The 19,441-nt window shown below is 41.7% G+C and overlaps 1 protein-coding gene across 1 annotated transcript; it reads right to left on the bottom strand.

Moving 5' to 3' along the window:
* Positions 1 to 6,080: 6,080 nt before the first annotated feature.
* LOC308098939 (deoxyribonuclease-1-like) lies at positions 6,081 to 13,019 on the bottom strand. The gene is made up of 9 exons (XM_080447413.1): positions 12,980 to 13,019; positions 11,438 to 11,576; positions 10,220 to 10,308; positions 9,030 to 9,116; positions 8,678 to 8,793; positions 8,085 to 8,197; positions 7,685 to 7,839; positions 7,397 to 7,493; positions 6,081 to 6,187 (listed from the first exon to the last, which is right to left on the bottom strand). Exons 2-9 carry the CDS (start codon positions 11,573 to 11,575, stop codon positions 6,137 to 6,139), a joined length of 846 nt encoding a protein of 281 aa, XP_080303539.1. The 5' UTR covers position 11,576; positions 12,980 to 13,019; the 3' UTR covers positions 6,081 to 6,136.
* Positions 13,020 to 19,441: the final 6,422 nt, after the last annotated feature.

Genomic DNA, 19,441 nt, shown 5'->3' with positions numbered 1-19,441 from the left:
CTTCCTGTTTAAAACCTCTTTGGGCACCCCTTGTAGGATGCGTTCAGATCACCCAAGGGACATTTGTACCACATTTAATGCTTTTATGAGATTCTGTAGGTATCTTGCATCATCTTTCACACTGTAGGCGGCCATTTTCAATTTAGTCAATAACTCACTTCCTGTTTCAGATTATTTTGAGCACCCCTTCTAGGATGTGTTAGGATGACCCAAGGGACATATGTGCCAAATTGTATGCTTTTTGGAGATTCTATAGGCTTTTTGAGCCAATCGCCAACACTGTAGGCGGCCATTTTCAATTTTGTCAATAACTCACTTCCTGTTGAAGACTTTTTTGGGCACCCCTTCTAGGATGTCTTAGGATGACCCAAGGGACATGTGTGCCAAATTTTATGCTTTTTGGAGATTCTTTAGTTGTCTTTTGAGTCAATCGACAACACTAGGCGGCCATTTTCAATTTCGTCAATAACTCACTTCCTGTTTCAGATTTTTTTTGGGCACCCCTTCTAGGATGTCTTAGGATGACCCAAGGGACATGTGTGCCAAATTTTATGCTTTTTGGAGATTCTTTTGATGTCTTTTGAGTCAACGGTCAACAGTTTAGGTGGCCATTTTGGATTTTGTCCATAACTCACTTCCTGTTTAAGATTTTTTTGGGCACCCCTTCTAGGATGCTTTAGGATGACCCAAGGGACATCTCTATCAAATGTCATGCTTTTATCCGCCGCGTAACGATTTTTCACTTAGCACCCCCTACTATACACCTGTTAAAAGTTTGCATTTTCAATTGAGTGCTATAGCGCCACCCTTTGACAAATGAGCGTGAGATTCATTTCTTGATAGTTTTTCATGACACCATATGGCCGAGTTTCGTAAAGAGCGTATGCACGGTTAAGCCAGAACTGCTAAAAATGGTAGAAAAAGGAGAAGCATAGTGAATAATGGCAATATCAAAACGGAGCCATGCTTGTGCCTGGCCCCGTAATGAAAGCCAAGAGATGCAAAGAGGCTTCGAGCCTATAGGCCTCGAACCCTCAATAATAAATCTATACAGTGAGAAATAAATATAAGACCTTGTCTGACAGGACATTAGCTTATCAATATGCAGCCGTTTCAGAAGTGTGTAGGTGATGTGCATATTATGCACATCTAATCAATAGCAGCAATTTCACAGTGGAATGTGCGAAGGAGTTGAGCATACATACATAAATCAGTCATTGTCCCAATGGACGGTGCAAAGGAGTCAGCATGTAATTTACACATAAAGAGAGTCATTTGTCAGTGCCATTCAGGCAGATTGAAAGTCTTGCATTTTAAAACGTAGAATGTTCAGAAACGTATTTAAATGTTTTTGGCCCAGAGTATCACCAAGAACTAAATTTTCACCAGGTGTGTATCATGATGAATCCGGACGGCTGCCAGCTGGTCGTAAATCTCAAGCGCGTTCCCGAGAGGTTCATTTGCATTGTTCCATTCCACTTTTCGCACCATAAAAGGCAACAGGAAATTAAATATCCAGTTTCAACGTCACCTTGCTGAACAGCGTTGCCATATCCGCTTATTATAAGCGAATTTGGGCTTATTTTTCTGTTGCTTGTAAATATTGGTAGTTGCAGGTTGCAGTCTTTTGGCCTTGTTTCTAAAGTGTAGTTGCTTATTTGGGCTTGCTTCACAATTTTTCAATTATTTTAACCATTGTTTCTCAAATATTTTCATGTCATGGACCCCCACGTTAATATGTAGGCTAATTTGTCCCTATGACCCCATCTCAAAATTGTTTGTGCCAGCTGGAGCCCCGTACCAGATTTGTGTTGTTAGAATGTTTAAAAAATATTCAAAATATTCCACATTTCAAGATTGTTTTTGAAAATAGCAGATCTACAAGCTCACAACGCGTCGCATCACGAAGCATTGTGATTGTAATTGGCTATTTTCAATGTGTATATATAGGTTTACAGTTCTCATATGGCTAGCTTCTTTTGGGCTTATTTTCATAGACCTGGTTGCTTATTTCTCTCACAAAATCTGGCAACACTGGTGCTGGAGAAGTTCAACGTCTCGTCCAAAAATACAGATGTCAACTTGTCAACATCATTGTGATCTGTCTGAAAACGAGTCCATCTATTGCATGATGGATCAGCTGAACGTAATGCTCTCATGTGTAATGTTTACAACGTTTAATCCTGCACCAGCAAATAATAGACTAATAACATGGAAAGGATATTATATAAGCCTTTTCTACTGAACATTGCTCACTTTTACTGAGATAAAAGGATGATGTCGAAATCCAGGGCATAAAAGTGGAACCCTGCTATCTGATTATGGACCAGAGCTTATTGAATACTTATCGATTAAATTAGTTAATTTTGGATTAATATATCACTGTCCTACGTCGTAATGGGGATCTTCTGGACACAGCTTTCATCCACAAGTTTCCTCATGAGATTGTAAGATTTATTAGGCTATTGTGTGTGGCGTTCATGTGATCAATATACAGTAGCCTTCAGTATTATAAATTAATATAATACTCCCCCGTCCCGCGTCCCCCGTCCCGCGTCCCCCGTCCCGTCCCGTCCAATCCCGTCACGTCCCGTCCGTACGTCCTGTTGCACGTCCGGCGCAAACACACACACACACACACACACACACACACACACACACACACACACACACACACACACACACACACACACACACACACACACACACACACACACACTCTGTGTGTGCTTGCAATACTTTGCCACGCTTTCTCCCTGGATCTATTTATTGCGGTCGCGTTTCCTTTTCTGTTGATAACATGTTTCACTTCCTCATATGCTTGCATGAGCTGCTGCTGTTCGGCCACAGAGAAAAACGCTGCTCGAGTTTTGTTCCCCGCTGCCATGATTGGTCAAGTTCAAGGAATCTGCGCTCGAGTTCATTTTATAGAAATACGTCGCCGGCGAATCGCCGCCCATTCAGCCTGGCTTCATTATCCTGGCTGGACACAGCCTGGCTTGACATAGCCTAGCTCGACAACGTTGCTCCTTTTCAGCCTGGCTTGGCGTCTGAGGAACGGAATAAACGAGGCTTTTCGGACCCGACTTTGTCAAGCCTGGATTTGGCTTAAGGCCAGGCTTTTTTAATTCACCTTTTGAGGAACAGGCCCCAGGTCAGGTTGTGAAACCGTAACTACTGAAACTGTAACAGGCTCAATAGTTGAACAAATGATAGCCAAGGGGATATTACATAAATAAAAAGCTGGAAATAGAAATGCATTCACCAATGCGATTGTAAAGGTATCCAGTGACATATTTAAAAAAGGTTGAGATTCTACTGCCCTAAGGGAACCAATGACAGCTGCTGAAATTTGGGGTACCCTCAACCTTATATGGAGAAAATCAAAATTGTTTAATTAATTAATTTAGCGTTCTTCTATTGCTACATTATTTGATACGGAAACAGTAGCCCCTGTTATGTGCTGTTATTTGGACGTCTGGGTCTATAACTCATTCACTGCCACAATTATTGCTGGCCGCGTTTGCCCACTGCCAGAGATTTTTCATTGAAAAAAAAAAGTACTCAGGAGCCGAGATACAGATTTTTTAAGTTTTAAGTTAACAAGGAAGTGGATGGGAGTCTAGATCTTCGAAAAATCATATCTCCTTGGTCTTTGGGTCAAATTTGAAAAAAATAAAAAATCGTTTTTTACGTCAGTGGCAGTATTGGTAAACGGGAATAATTACGTCAATTACGTCAGTGGCAGTGAATGAGGTGGTGCCATGGTTTTGCACTTTTTCTGTTTTTCATGTGTCTATGAGGTTGATAGAACTTCATCAAGCCCCCTGGTGGTGTTTTTATGGTTTTTGTATGTCTTCTCTGACTATTTTGAGTTTCTTCCTGGAGGCTGAAACATTGAGGGTCAAACATGCCAATAGAAAAACAGCCATTTAATGACACAGTAAAAATATACCCTCCCCCTCATTATCATAACACAACAGGTGTGGGCATGAGGAGGAGGAGGGACTAGGACAGGTGGGTGGTGCTAAGGTGGTGGAGGAGGTGCTAAGGTGAGAACCAGGTATACTTAATGAACTGGAGGCGTGCCCACATAAAAACATAATTTTTGTACACTTTCTGTACACTTTTTTGAAAAAAATCTTCCTCCTAGTATAACCATAATACCTGATGATTATGTTTTAGGGGGGGAGGGGGGGAATCACTGAAAATCACGGCACCCCGTCTTTAAATCAATTAAATGTAATTTATGAAAATATAGGCTACATATATTAAAAAATAATCGTGCTCATGGGCCCCGGCACCAAATAATTTACAAATTAAGCACTGCAAAGAAACTGTTACTACAAAATAGGTTTTTCTTATACCTTCCTAGATTTAGAGGGATAGTTTAGTAGTTTAATTATTTTGATTTGTATTTTATGTTACATGAGACATGATGGGAGTGTAAATGTGATTCAAAATGTATTTTCCAAGGTATATTTAGCGCAGTGGCATAATTGGCATTGACAAAAACATAGTTTTTAATCATGTTTGCTAACTGCCCGATAGCTTTTGTTTCCACTGTTGAACTGACTTTATTAGTGTATTTGAATTTCTCAAATACTATCACATGCTGCTGAACATTGTCAAATGCCTCAGGAGTCGATGTCACCTTGAGAGCCTAGTACCTCCGTATGGTCCCCAGGGGGTGTGGGGGAAACCACGCCTAGTCCCAAATCACACGTACCTGGGACAACCAGGGGCTCTGGCTCCGCAGGCGGGCTCACTAACCACTCAGCTATGGCCGCCCCCACACATTGGTAGACTCACACATTGATAGTGTCTAATAAAGTTGTTGAATTGGGTTGAATCGCTGCTAACCACCGTTAAAACAAGGAAGAGGAATTGGGTTGTTGTTACTGCGTCTCATTGTTTACATCACTCTGGAGGAAAACACGCGTTGAGCGTGCCAAAAAGAACAGATCTACAAGCTATCAACATAGCCAACATATGAAACCCTGCGGGTAACAGGTCTCAGTAAAAAGGAACATCTCAGGTTCATTATAGTGACAGGGCATAAATGATGTTTTTATATGTTTTAGAAAATTCCACATAAACAACCATAAGGCGGAACCTGGGCGGAACCAGGGTAGGACAAGACAAAAAGAGCCTGCTGATTAGTCAGTCAGGGACCAATCAGAAGGCTGACAATGGGTCAATTGTCTCATCATGTAAGTGTAATAGTTGATTTATAACTGACAGCAAGGTCACAGTGGTGATGTCACTGTGGTCAAGGGTGAAAGGTCAAGGGTTTTGCTGCAGGTGTGTGAAGCAATAAATAAAAATAAAACATTGTTATTTCAAGAGAGAAAGAAAGTGAAGATCTGAACTGAGGTCACACTGAACTGTGGACTCCTTGGTGTCCATGTCAGATGTAAAAAGCACCGATATTTCAGACTACCCAAGAAACCTCCCCATTTTCACTGTGGGAATGGAAATCAGAGAGAACGGCTGCAACCTTGACATGTGAACACATACTCTAACTGCACTGTGAGTTTAACTCAAGTCTAACTTTGGAGGGAGGTTACCAATAGTTATAAGGGTCATGACTCGTGGTCATGGCACTGTAGTAGGACTTACAACAAAAGATTTTAACACTATTGAGTATTATTATCTTGAGGCTTCCTGTTTTATACAGTAATTTGAACACCTTTGATGTCATTCCTCCAACACGGTTTCATGTCCCTCATACACATGGACCAAACATTCTGTGACAGGGTTCTATTCAATATCATGAATATTATATCACTGAATATCAGTCTTTCCTCACCAACTTCTTATTTCCACTATTTTGTTTGGACAGGGGTTTAAATATACTTCAAATATATAGGCCTAATAAAGTGAGATTACACAGTAAACAGTTATTTGTCCCAAAATACCATTCAATTGTAAAACTTTAAAAAAAAAATGTGTAATCCAGACATGACAGTAAAAGCACCAGTTAAACTGATTTAATTGTATTGTCATGTAATTCATTGCATCATGGTCATTGAGTGTTTCCCCACTGAAGAGAACACAATCAATTCAAATTCAGCTATTATGATGATTGGGTTGTTGAATGTGGTTCCTGTAGGTGGGCTCAGGCAGCAGGGGCTTAGCCAATCAGCTCCACCTCCACAGGATAATGGTCGCTGACAGCCAATGCCTGTGAAAATGAGAAATTCATATCAACGAGGGCCAGACATGTGTGTTGTCTTTCAGGACAAAAGAGCAGAACTGTTATGATATATTTTAGGCTTGATGTGCTTAACCTTCATCTGGTTGTACTGATTCACTCTCATCTACATAAGCATATTACATATACTTTTGTGACACCATGGTCACTGCTTTATCACATTCTGTAATTATACAAGATGCAACTGTTGAAGCACACTATTCTACATTGTAGAACATCATGTTGTATAGTGTACTTCATATCATACTCTATTCATTTTGGGTCCTTTTTTTTTATCTGTTGCAACTCATATCTTCTAGTCATGTAATGTGAACCATACTATAGTCTCTGAATGTTCTTAATACAATTCTAAACTTATTCTGTGATACTGCCTGATGTCATCTTGTCCTCCAAGGTCGCCACTCAACTGAATCATCACTCACCCGCCTTAAAGGTGCAGTAAGTGATCTTCTTTTGTTAAAATAATTGTTAAATAGCTCTATATTCTGATAGTAATCATTGCTATAGTGTGTTTATTCAGTAACAGGGGTCTCCCCGTCTCTCCTGCTCTTTAGTAGGCTAAATACATTTTCAGATCGGGATTCCAATTGTATCCAATCAGGAGAGAGAACTCATACAGGATACAGGATGAACAAGTGAAATTGGAAGTGATTATGCCAAAACATTAGCAGACAAATTTGAAACTGGAACACTTTAAGATTTAAGCTGATAAATGGGTACTCTCTCCTGATTGGGTGAAATTGGCAACCCATCTGAAAATGGGCAACCTGATCTGTTTATTAAAGATGGAGAGACAGGGAGATCCCTGTTATTGGACACATTATAGCAATGATTACTATCTGAATATAGAGCTTTAATCTTTTTGAGAAAAAAAACGTATGTTTTAACCAAAGAATTTCCTTCCTTTGATTTGAGGAAAACTCTTTGGACACATCGAAGGTCAACTACATTCACAACATACTGTATGTGTATCACTTTTGGAGGATGTACCAACTCTATTTTTCTACAAATACATCTTATACTGTAAAACATATACAGTATAATCATTTAACATCATGTCTTCAGAGAGAAAATTATATGCAGAGCGCCGGTTACTCCCATCATGTCTTGATCAGGTGTGGAAATGTGCAGGTACATTATTAAGGCATATCACAGTTTTTCAGATCCAGTTGCAGTTACCAGACTGTGGCTGAGATGCAGGTCTTGCATGAAGTCATAGACTTGAGCACTGCCAGGCACAACTCCTTTCACCATCATGTCGGTGGTTGCCACAATCCTACAAACACAGAGAGGACAGGAGATGAGGACATGATGTGTGTGTGTGTGTGTGTGTGTGTGTGTGTGTGTGTGTGTGTGTGTGTGTGTGTGTGTGTGTGTGTGTGTGTGTGTGTGTGTGTGTGTGTGTGTGTGTGTGTGTGCGCGTGCGCGTGCGCGTGTGCGTGTGTGTGTGTGTGTGCGCCAGTCTACCTGTCATAGGCACAGTTGGTGTGAGACACAGTAGTGTCAGCCTCGTTAGTGATCAGCCAATGGAAACTCTTGTCCGTGAAGAGGCGGATCTTATTCCAGTCTGCCCCGTTCACATAGCTGCAGCCTGTGTTGAAGTCACCCAGTAGCAGTATGTCCTGTTATATACAGTATATAAGAGAGAGAGAGACGGAGCATATAGAACCGTAATGTATCACAAAGGGAAGTGTGTGTGTGAGTGTGTGTGTGTGTGTGTGTGTGTGAGTGTGTGTGTGTGTGTGTGTGTGTGTGTGTGTGTGTGTGTGTGTGTGTGTGTGTGTGTGTGTGTGTGTGTGTGTGTGTGTGTGTGTGTGTGTGTGTGTGTGTGTGTGTGTGTGTGTGTGTGGAGAGAGAGAATAATTACATTGGTTTTCCAGCGAGCACGGACATCAACCACCACATCATACAGAGCATCTGTCTCCTCTACAGCCGAATCTGGAGAGGTGTGCTGGGGGATCAACGCAAAGTTCCTCACAGCTATGGGGGGGGGGGTCAGGAGGAGAGACGGGGATATACAGGAGAGGGAGGGAGGAGGAGAGAGTGGAGTGGATATGTGACAACTAAAAGTGTAATGAATGTATCTGAATACAGATACATTCTGAATCTGAATGCGAAATAACGTCATATGGGCAGGAGAGAGCAGGGTGTACAAGAGAGACCGCAGACTCAGAGAGAAAACGTAACCATTAAACAGCATATTAAAAACTGAGGACCAGCAAAATGTCCTCAATTTCTGTAATTTTGCTCATCTTTCTGACCTTGTCCCCAGGTTCTCACAAAGATAGTCGTACAAGTAAGCACGCACGCACGCACGCACGCACGCACGCACGCACGCACGCACGCACGCACGCACGCACGCACGCACGCACGCACGCACGCACGCACGCACACACACACACACACACACACACACACACACACACACACACACACACACACACACCTTGGGCAGCTTACCAGCATAGTTGGAGGAGAACATGACAACAAAAGGCTCTCTGTTGAAGGTATCAGTTCCACAGGGTTCACAGCCGTCATCATACGTGTAGTTCTTAGCTACAGACACTGTCCGTTCTCTATCAACAATGGAAAAGAGGCACAAATGGGGGGGTATGAAGTAATTGCAATTCATAAAGTGTGTACTTGCAGAGTGATTTGTGTGTGTGTGTGTGTGTGTGTGTGTGTGTGTGTGTGTGTGTGTGTGTGTGTGTGTGTGTGTGTGTGTGTGTGTGTGTGTGTGTGTGTGTGTGTGTGTGTGTGTGTGTGTGTGTGTGTGTGTGTGTGTGTGTGTGTGTGTGTGTGTGTACTGTACCTGTAGAGGAAGAGGTATCGTTCCTTGTAGGTGCTGCGACCCAGTGGCTCACTGACAATGTGACGGTACCTGAACTCTGGAGAACCTCTGGAGAGGAATAAACACACAAACACAGATGCAGACACACATGCACTACTGTACACAGGTGTACACATAGGTGTAGTATACTTGAAACCAGCTAGCAAAAGTGCTCCTCGGAGCACAGGTCTCAGCCAGGTCAGGTAGGTTATTGTGGGCCGGCAATGTTCGGAATGCGCCAATCAGGATGGAATATGAAAAATCGGAACGATCCGTCTTGATCACTGGACTATAGAGATAATATGTACCGATTTGCGTGATGTTTGGACAACATTTTGTGGGGTAATTGTTTTGCAAAATTCGGCCTCCTGGTGGTGCTATAATAGGGCAATGTTAAAAGGGTGGCATTTGTTGCTCAATGCAATGTAGTTATTATATATATATCGGTAGCCTATTTTGTTCAAAACTGGCCACTCCTGCAAACTATAGATGTCAATCTTAGCCAATCAGGATGGAATACGAAGAATCAAACAGATTAGTCTTGATCACATGACTATATCATGTGTACCGATTTGTGTGAAATTTGGATAAAATCTGGTTCTGAAGGAGTAATGTTTTAAATAAATCGGCCTCCTGGTGGCGCTATAAAAGGCAGATGTGAAAAATGCAGGGCAAAGGTTTGTCCTTGGCCTCTAGGGAGGGAGTGCGCTTAAGTTTTACACAGATTCGTGCAGTTATGGATAAAAACTCAAATCGGCCTGTTATAGCGCCACCATAAGGCTGATTTAAAAAATTACAAAAAAAAATTGACAAAGTTTATTTCTTCCCCAGCCTAGCAAAAGTTCACGGAAATTGCACGCTGTGTTAATGATTTGAGGCATTTTGTTCAAAACGGAGCACTCCTGCAAACTTTAGAAGCCAATCTTAGCCAATCAGGATGGAATATGAAAAATATGAAAAACCCATTTTGTTTAATGGCTATTAGAGAGTGTACCGATTTGCATGATGTTTGGACAAAATCTGTAGGAGTACTGTCAAAAAAATTGTTTTGCCTACGGCCTGGCGGAGACAATTAAGCACTCCTCTGACCTATGTAAGAATATGATGTGTTATTTTTTGTATAATTGACAGTGTTTAGGCACCCAATCACTGAAATACAGTGATGGTCTCACTTGTTGACGTGCTCCATCAGTCTGTTGGTTGCAGACAGGTCACTGTCTCTGACCTCCTGGATCAGAATGACGTCATAGCGATGGACAATCTACAAAGCAGAATTAAAAAAGGAAATATTGAAATTATACCACTTGTTGACCTTTTGCAACTTTTGAGTTTACTTTTAAAGCAGAAGTGTATCCAGAAGTTCGTATGTTTCCCTGTAATAACAAATGTGTTAATTGTACTAAATTAATAAATATAAATGTACACTGTTATGGTAGTTTAGATATTTACAGTAGGCTACTATGTCACATGGCTAGGCTTAGGAGTTAGGGTTAGGTAAGTAACAGTGGTGGACAGTAAGTAACGAGGTACATTTACTTGTGTACTGTACTTAAGTATCTGTACTTGCTTTTTTGGATACTTACTTTCACTCCACTACATTTCAAAGCCAAATATTTTACTTTTGATTCCATTACATTTCTAGGAAGGCTGTGAAGTACTTTTAGGTCCACTTTTTTTTTGGACTAAAATGCAATAGGTCACATGCTGTGTTCTCGGGAGAAAACCAATTACAGTACCTGCTCTCAACTGGGATTGATGTAAAAGCGCATATAGGTCATCCAGGGCTATCCATTGATGCTATCCCTCTTTCACTCACACAAAAGGCGGTAATGAAGGAGGCAGGAGAAAACGCGCTAGCCTGACCAGCTCAATGAGTCTGACAAACCTGACAAACGAGAACACCCATATCTCAATCAATCTTTGAGATTTTGGGAATGTGATAAAGTTCATATATTTTCAAAAGTTTAGTATGTTTACTGAATGTTTACTGTGTTTTCCTTTTTGTTGATTGGGTTGCATTTCTTTGTTGCATTTCTGTGTTGCAATTCTGTGTTGCATTTCTGTGTTTGTAGAGCAAAGTGGTTCTTACAAGCAAGACATTGCATGGTAGGTGACTTCAGAGAGTTACAAAGTTCTGTAAATGCATTGTGAAAACAATACTGCAATGCATTGATAATACAAAAGTATGTCATTTTGAATACTTCAAAAGTACAGTGTACTCTATACTTTAACTTAAGTAAAAGTTTGACTGAGCACTTTGACTGTGGCATTGAGTAGGCTACTTTGTCCACCACTGCTTAAACATGGGACTAAGTTTATTTAATTAACATGACCCAGGTATGTATCAGTTTTCCCAGAGAAATAGTGTGAAGGCCTGCTGTGTTTCATACCGTGGAGATGATATCCATGAGGGTGGCATTGGAGGACTTCTTGTCTCCAAATGACTTGATGTTGAAGGCTCCCAGCAGCAGAGCACTGCCCAGCTGCAACAGACCCAGCAAGAGGCCCAGAGAACACACCAAACGCATCCTTGGATGGTGTGAGATAAGTTCAGGTAAGAGCAGGTGCCCGGTAAAATTGTCAGTGTTCATTTAACTCTGAGAGTACACAAATGTAACCAAATGAACGGTCCATTTGGTTATACTTAACACTGAGGATGTTCACTGTGTGAGGGAAATAGGGTCATTTCAAAAGCCAGGGCTAGGATAAAATAGTTAGGAAGGAAATATCACAAACCAAACTGTTATTTTTATACAAAGTTGCAATGCAAGAACTTAAGATTAACTTTCTCCAAAAAACTGGTTAAAACAGAAAAAGAAAATATATAGAAAGCAGTTAAGTGCATCACAATGCAACCAAAACATGTACAGTATTAACTAACTTGCCTTCTTCAAAGCAAGTTAAGCAGAAGTATGCATTTCTTCCAAGAGAAACCACATAATACAAGATAAGATTTGGTCTGATACTGCTATTATAAAAGGTACAACTGTGCTTCCTTGCCAACTTGTGCTGCTGGAAAAAATCACATTTGATTTTGAAATGTCACATTTCTTGGATTAATAGGATACAAGGTCACAGAGCTGTTACTGTGGACAAAGGTCAAGCGATGCAGGAGAAGTCATTAATCAAAAATAAGAAATGATCACTTCAAATTAGAAAGATGGACTCTTTGCTGTCCATGTGAGATGTAAAAAGCTGAAGTGCTGATATTTCAGCCTCCCTGTTTAAATTTCACTGAGGGAGTGGAAAACAGAGGAAGATAGCGACTGCAACCTTGACATGTGAATCCATACTTTAACAGCCTGTGAGTTTTTTCTGAAGTCTAATTTTGGAGGGAGGGTCATGGCACTGTGTTAGGAGGACAGACAACAAAAGGGAGATTATAACATTATTCTCCTCTTGAGGTTTCCTGTTTTCTACAGTAATTTGAACACTTTGCCCTCATAAACATAATAGAGAAAATATTCTGTCACAGGGATTTATTTATCTACTTTTTATTTCTGTTATTTTATTGTTACAGGAGGAGTGGAATGCAACAGGAGTAATACAAATGTTTAAATATCTGAGACGCAAATCTGTAATTTATCCCTCAGTTGTTGGCCATGAGTAAAACTATGCCGTCTATTGAATTTAAATGAGGAATTTAAATACTTGAATTAAAAAAGGCAAGCAAGTGCATAGGCATACTTGTTCCTGAAGGCCTATATTCGAGTTTACCATTCAAGATTCCATCTCATACTTTTATTTGTAGATGTTTTGAAACAAACATTTGCCCCAATTTAACCATTTTCTGAATAAACAAATAAAAAAAATAAGAAAAAAGCTAAAAGAATGTAACATCTGCATTTGTTACTGTGTTGCAGTTCTCAATGTTAACAAGCTCCAGCTTTTCTATAAAGATAAAAGAAAATTGAGGATCATAGCTACAATACCTGCTTCTGAAAGTCAGTCCTTCTCTGGTCACAGTGTGAATCCCAGTCAGTTCTCAGAGGCACCACCCAAGGTCTCTAGTGGCAGGTTTTATTTACCTGTGCTGGCGAGTGAAGCCATTCTTATTGGAGCACACTGAAGCAGGCTGGACTGGAGAAGATGGAGGGCAGAGGACTGGAGGGGGGGGGTGTGTAGAGCAGGTGTGCGTGCGTGCGTGCGTGCGTGCGTGCGTGCGTGCGTGCGTGCGTGCGTGCGTGCGTGCGTGCGTGCGTGCGTGCGTGCGTGCGTGCGTGCGTGCGTGCGTGCGTGCGTGACTGACTGACTGACATAGTGCATGCATGTGTGCATGATTGTGAATGTGGGTTGGGGGGCAGTAAGAAAGGGAAGAGAGGTGGAGGAGGGTACAGGAATAGAGGGATGAAGTAGAGGAGGGCGTAGAAGAGTAAAGGTGTGAATGGGAGGAGTGGATCAGGATGGGAGGGGGACTGTTTGAAGTTCAGGTGAGGTGAATGTTTTATTTTTTGTTGATACAGTGTAAATGTAGGATTCAATTGGGCATAATAAAACTCGCAAAACACATGCAATTATTGTTTTAGGTAACATAACCCCCATGTTTTATCTCACCTGCACAAATCAATTATTAATGTAATAATAATAATGATGATGATGATGATAATAATTAATAATAATAATAATAATAATAATAATAATTATTGTTATTATTATCATTATTATTATGTTATGAATAGTTAAGACAGACAGAGAGAGAAAGAGAGAGAGAGAGCGAGAGAGACTGGGAGAGAGAGAGAGAGAGAGAGAGAGAGAGAGACTTTAATGTTCTATTAACTTCATTTGCTATGTCAGAAACATTAAGAGCCCACAGCGCCTATAAGAATACAGTCCTTAACACATATCGAAGAAGTAACAGTATCTCTGTTACAGGCTCTATTCAGAGCCAGATTTGAACAAACCACTAATTAGGGATTTCGGACTAGGCAAGAGGCGTTTCCCCGCAAAATTCGGTATTCTATGGCACCCCCCTCACCCGCCAAACACCTGAGCTACCCGTTACATTATGCATAGGTGTGGTTTGGGCGTTACAATGATAAAACCAATCACGTGCCAGAAGCCATTGCCTTTAAGAGAAGACTGCGCTAGCCGTCATCCCGATCCAATATATGCTCTAGCCTATCTACCTGTCTGCACTGTTGCCTGGTCTGATTATTATAAGCCACATTGGGCTTGTTTTCCTTCTTTTTTTTTTTTTTATCCAAATACATTTTTATATTAATTTGTAGCCTATTGTGTTCACAATAAGCTTGTCATATTAGTCAGATCCGGAATAGTATATGAAAGCCATTTAAAATATGTATACTATTGGTACACACTGGCTGCTCCCAAATAATTAATTACATCATGTTGCGACAACGCTCCTACGTGGTACACAGACAAACAGTAGCACATGGGTATAATAAATTGGACAGTTTTAGGAAAGGTCTATAGCCTATGTACTCAAGTTGGCTGTTATCGTTCTATTTCCACCGTTCTAATGGATTCCAGGGGTGTGTAAACATCTCTGAAGTTGCTCCATAGTTTCCTCTGAAGTGACGCAAAGTTAACTTACATCCATATTGTCCCCGTTATCTTTCATCATCCACCTTTGTTCAGTAATCCCGAACAGAGCTAAACTTTAAGTTTACATCAATCAAAGCCTCTCAAACCCAGACACATTGCTGCGATGCGTATGTGCGTCGCCTACCCAAAATAAGACATACAAGCTATCAACGGCGCTGCGTCATGTCGTGTCGACAGTTACAGATCTGTTATTTTGGGCAGCATACAATGAGGCGCGCGCGCGCCACGGAGTAGCCTATCACTAAACCAAAAACATTACATTACGTGGTCAACAACATACTAGACATGTAACTTGCTTGGAGCTTTTAATGCAGTGGTTCTCAACCTGTGGGTCGAGACCACAATGGAGCACCCAACGCCTGGCGAGCTTGTAGATCTGCTATTTTCACAATATTTATCTGTGGAACCGAGTCAAACAAAATGGGGGGGTCCCCAGTTCAAATATGGTTATTTTGGGGGGTCATGAACGTAGCGTTTGCATGGGAGGCGTTGTGAGCTTGTAGATCTGCTATTTTCAAATAGCTGATGTATATGTTAGAGTGCTCATGTGGCCCATAGTCGCTTGACTCGCTTCTTTTGGGCTGGTTTTCCTAGACCTGGTTGCTTGTTAGTTGTTTTTCCTCACAACACTGGCACTGATGATAACTAGACGGCAGCCGTCATAATCAAAATGACCCCGCTGGGAGTGGTGGTGGCGTTTGTGGTAGAGTGACCATGGGTTTGTATGAAGAGAGATAGCGCATTTGCGGTAGAGTGAGCATCGGTTTATATGAAGAGAGAGAGCACATTTGCGGTAGAGTGAGCATGGGGTTGTATAGAGAGAGATAGCGCATATGCGGTAGAGTGAGCATCGGTTTATATGAAGAGAGAGAGCACATTTGCGGTAGAGTGAGCATGGGGTTGTATAGAGAGAGATAGCGCATATGCGGTAGAGTGAGCATCGGTTTATATGAAGAGAGAGAGCACATTTGCGGTAGAGTGAGCATGGGGTTGTACAAAGAGAGAGAGGCATTTGCGGTAGAGTGAGCGAGCATGGGTTTGTATAAAGAAAGAGCGCATTTCACACACAGATCATTCATATATTACCAAGATTTAATGAGAAATAAGGCTTCTTTAGAAAAATGACTGACGGGCTGGGCTGGGTCTAATTTGTCAATTATTAGTCGAGCCGGGCTGAAATATTTAGGGGATATGAAAGCTCTAGTTAGTAGTTTGAAGTGCTCATGTGGCCTTAGAGTTGCTTCTTTTTGTTTTCATAGACCTGCGGACTGCGGTTGCTTATTTCTCTCCAAGGCTGGCAACACGGCTCATGGTCCAACGCACAAAGCCATTGTAGTGTCTGTGTGCACTTGACGGGTGATTTTATAAACCAGCGGGTGCTTCTAGAATCCACTATCCCCCGTCCCCAAGCCGTACCCATGTGTGTCTGTAGAATTGCAATGTGGGGGATATAGCAACAACACGCCCACGGGCACACCTCCACGCGCAAATAACGGCGTCGGCATAATGGTGACGGGTAGAGCAGGTGCTAGAATAACCTATTGGGGCGGCGCAGGTCCATTATCCCGATTTAACGGGGAATTTTTGGCCTGAGAATGGGGCCCTAAATGTCTCTGACTAAAGGGCCATTCACACTGAGCACTATAACTATAACGATAACTATATCGTTCTTCATTAAAAAAAAATTATAGTTGGTGTGAACTCTCTCATCCACTTGACTTAGAATGATTTGTTAAACTATATTTGTATAGTTATAGTTATAGTGCTCAGTGTGAATGGCCCTTTAATGTCAGCACCTGTGTTGCACAAATGATGTGCCTGGTTGTCTGATAAGAAATTATAAAAATCATTATCATCTCTCCAACTGCTAATACTGTATTTTCCTCTGTTTTTGTTTTTACATTCTGTTCCCCTTCTCTTTATTCAATGTGCTTTGTTCCTGTGAAATGTTGCCTCTGTAAAGGACAGCTCTGTTGTTTCTGGAAGTTCTGTAAAGAATCTTCTTGGCTTGACTTCACACAAATGGTGGTGGTAACTAGTTTAGCATGCGATGAGAATCCAACAGGTGCTGTAAACAGACTGTTGATGATAAGGAGGGTGGACTGTTTGTCTTTAGACCAAACAACATGGAAATTCCTTTTCATTCGTTTACTATCATACTGTATATCAGGGCGAAAACATGGTGAAAAAAGACTAACAAGGACATAGTGCGCACCGGGAATGTCATGTGTTTCATATGAAAGGCGCACAAACATTCATAGACTGTGAGAAAAGTAACTACTGTAAACAAGAAAGAACTTTGTAGAATTGGAGGATACAATGCTGGCTCTGGTGGATATGGAGTGCAGTTACTGTACATACAGTATACAGTTTGCAGCAACATATCGGTTATCATTTTGATTGTTATTTCTTTTTCACGTGTAGTATAGTGCTCTGAGTAATGATTTGCATAAGCTGCCCAACAACAAGCCTATATGCTACAGGGTCAAGGCATGCAAGCGCTGAATCAAGTAAGAAGTTCATTTACAAACCTTATCTTCCATATTGGAGATATTGTGTTCTGCAGAGAGCACCTTTCTATTTAGTTTAGGCCTTAAAAACAAGGCTCCAGACATCCCAAAACAAACTGGTAAGGCTACTTATTGGCCTCACATCTACAGTACAACTCATTTAACCCCTGCTCACTTTGCTAGACTCGGATGGCCCAGGGTAGAGGATTTTTGTCTCCGCCAGGCCGAAAGGCATGGCGAGAGAGTATGTTTTGCCCCCTGTCCGTACGTCCGTCCGTCCGTCCAGGGGTGGACTGGCCATTTGGCGTACCGGGCAAATGCCCGGTGGGCCGCGGGCCAGTGGGCCGCTGGGCCACCCAAAAAAAAAAAAAAAAAAAATTTTTAATCAAATATTTTTGCTCCCGTTTTAGGATTATTACGGTCATTTCAGGGTCGTGTGGCCCAATTATTAGTTACGTTAATGTTTGGGCTGGGATGCTTTCCAGCAGGGGCCTCAGTGCGGCTGCAGAGTTCATGTGCAGGGCTGGGCTGAAACAACCCCCCCCCCCCCCCCCCCCCCCGTTGACAAAACGGTCCGGGGGGTGGTGGGCCGGTCCGGACCAAAATGCCAGGGCTGAATTTTGGTCCCAGTCCGGCCCTGCGTCCGTCCGTCTGTCCGTCCGTCTGTCCGTCCGTCCGTCCGTCTGTGTGTCCTGTCCGTGTGTTACCAGCTAATCTCCGGCACCGTTGGCCCGGTCGCTGCGAAACTGTGCACACCCACTGGATGCCAATTCAGAACCTCTGCCCCACATTTTTCACATGGGCCTGTCATAGCGCCACCAGGAAGCCAATTTGTGCAAAACCCATTTTTTTCCCATTACTCCTACAGCTTTTAATCAAACGTCATGCAAATCTGTACACAGTATCTCTAGTCATGTGATCAACCCGGATCTGTCCGATTTCCCATATTCCATCCTCATTGGCTTAGGTTGGCTTCCAAAGTTTGCAGGATTGGTCCGTTTTCAACAAACTGTCTCAAATCATGAACGCAGCTTGCCATTTCCATAAAATTGCACACGCACATTCCCACTAGGCCAAGGAAGAAATGCCAATCTTTTCACATTGGCCTGTTATAGCGCCACCAGCAGGTCTAATTTAGCAAAACAAATTTTTGGAACAAAATGCCTCAAATCATGAATGCATTGTCCGATTGCCGTGAATGACCTAAGAATAAATGGCACCCTTTTCACATTGGCCTATTATAGCGCCACCAGGAGGCCACAATAACGTACCTGACCTGGCGGAGACCTGTGCTCCGAGGAGCACTTTTTATAGTTGTTTTTGTTTTCAAACTGTTTATATGATGTTTTGCATAGTAGTGTATAATTATTTGTCTGTCATTAATGTTTAGATGAATTGGATACAAAGGACCCCAATGGAAACAAGCCATAGGCTTTCTTGGGTTTAAAATCCTCTTAGCAGACCTTGTATTGAATTGTACTTTCCTGTGCTTTCTTTTTGTTTGTCTTCTGTTCTGTTCTGTTCTGTTCTGTGAGAACCAGGTCTATGAAAACGAGCCCAAAAGAAGTGACTCTAGACCACATGAGCATTTGTTGTGAGCTTGTAGACCATGCTCACTGATTTTCCAACGGAAGATGACTTCTTATTTTGTTTCAGCTGATTGGTCATTATGACGATCTGTATCTGTGTAATCTTTTGTGAGGTGCTGCACCCAAGGCATGAGTGGGAAGTTCCTCAGGAGAGGGGAAGAGCTTATTGGAGCTGTTTTGAAACACAGTTACCATGTCTTTATAGGGGCTATAGTATGTATTCACAGTTTGTAGCTTTGATTGTTTTTATTCTGTAAAATAAAGGTCTAGAGACAATGAACAATATAAAATACTCATTTTTCCAAGACATTTTCTTTTCATAATATACATTTATTGAGATGAACAACAGGTATGTATGTGGGTGTGTGATCGTTTCCATTTGAATGAACAGAAAAGACTGCATGGTTTCTATGTCATATGCTTCTATGCTCCAGAATCTATTCTAGAATGTACCCTCATCATGGCTGCGCTCTGACACCAAGGCAGAATCAACATCACATTAGTTTAAAGGTTGAGGCAAGTGTAGTATCGGTTCCCATAATGCAGCACAATGGTCAGGCACAATGCATTGTGTGGTTCACATCCATGTTCAAATCTAGTTCATACAAAAAGAAAAGAAAAAGAAGGAAGATGTAGTTTTCTATAAGTCCACAGGGTGTAGCTAGATAACCATTACATTTAATGAAGCAAGGTGGCAACCCATGTCTTCACTTCCTGCTCTCATGTTTGC

This window comes from Gymnoscopelus braueri (genome assembly GCF_963280865.1).
Source record: "Gymnoscopelus braueri genome assembly, chromosome: 13".
NCBI classification, from domain to species: domain Eukaryota; kingdom Metazoa; phylum Chordata; class Actinopteri; order Myctophiformes; family Myctophidae; genus Gymnoscopelus; species Gymnoscopelus braueri.
The sequence above is the reverse complement of the archived record's forward strand: the minus strand, read 5'-3'. Positions and strand labels throughout refer to the sequence as shown.

Coding starts and splice junctions, on each gene's coding strand:
- LOC308098939 (XM_080447413.1), bottom strand. CDS start 11,575: ATGCGTTTGGTGTGTTCTCTGGGCCTCTTGCTGGGTCTGTTGCAGCTG. Junction 7,840..8,084: donor GTGCTCGCTGGAAAACCAAT/GTAATTATTCTC, acceptor TGTATATAACAG/GACATACTGCTACTGGGTGA. Junction 6,188..7,396: donor TGCATCTCAGCCACAGTCTG/GTAACTGCAACT, acceptor TCATTTTCACAG/GCATTGGCTGTCAGCGACCA.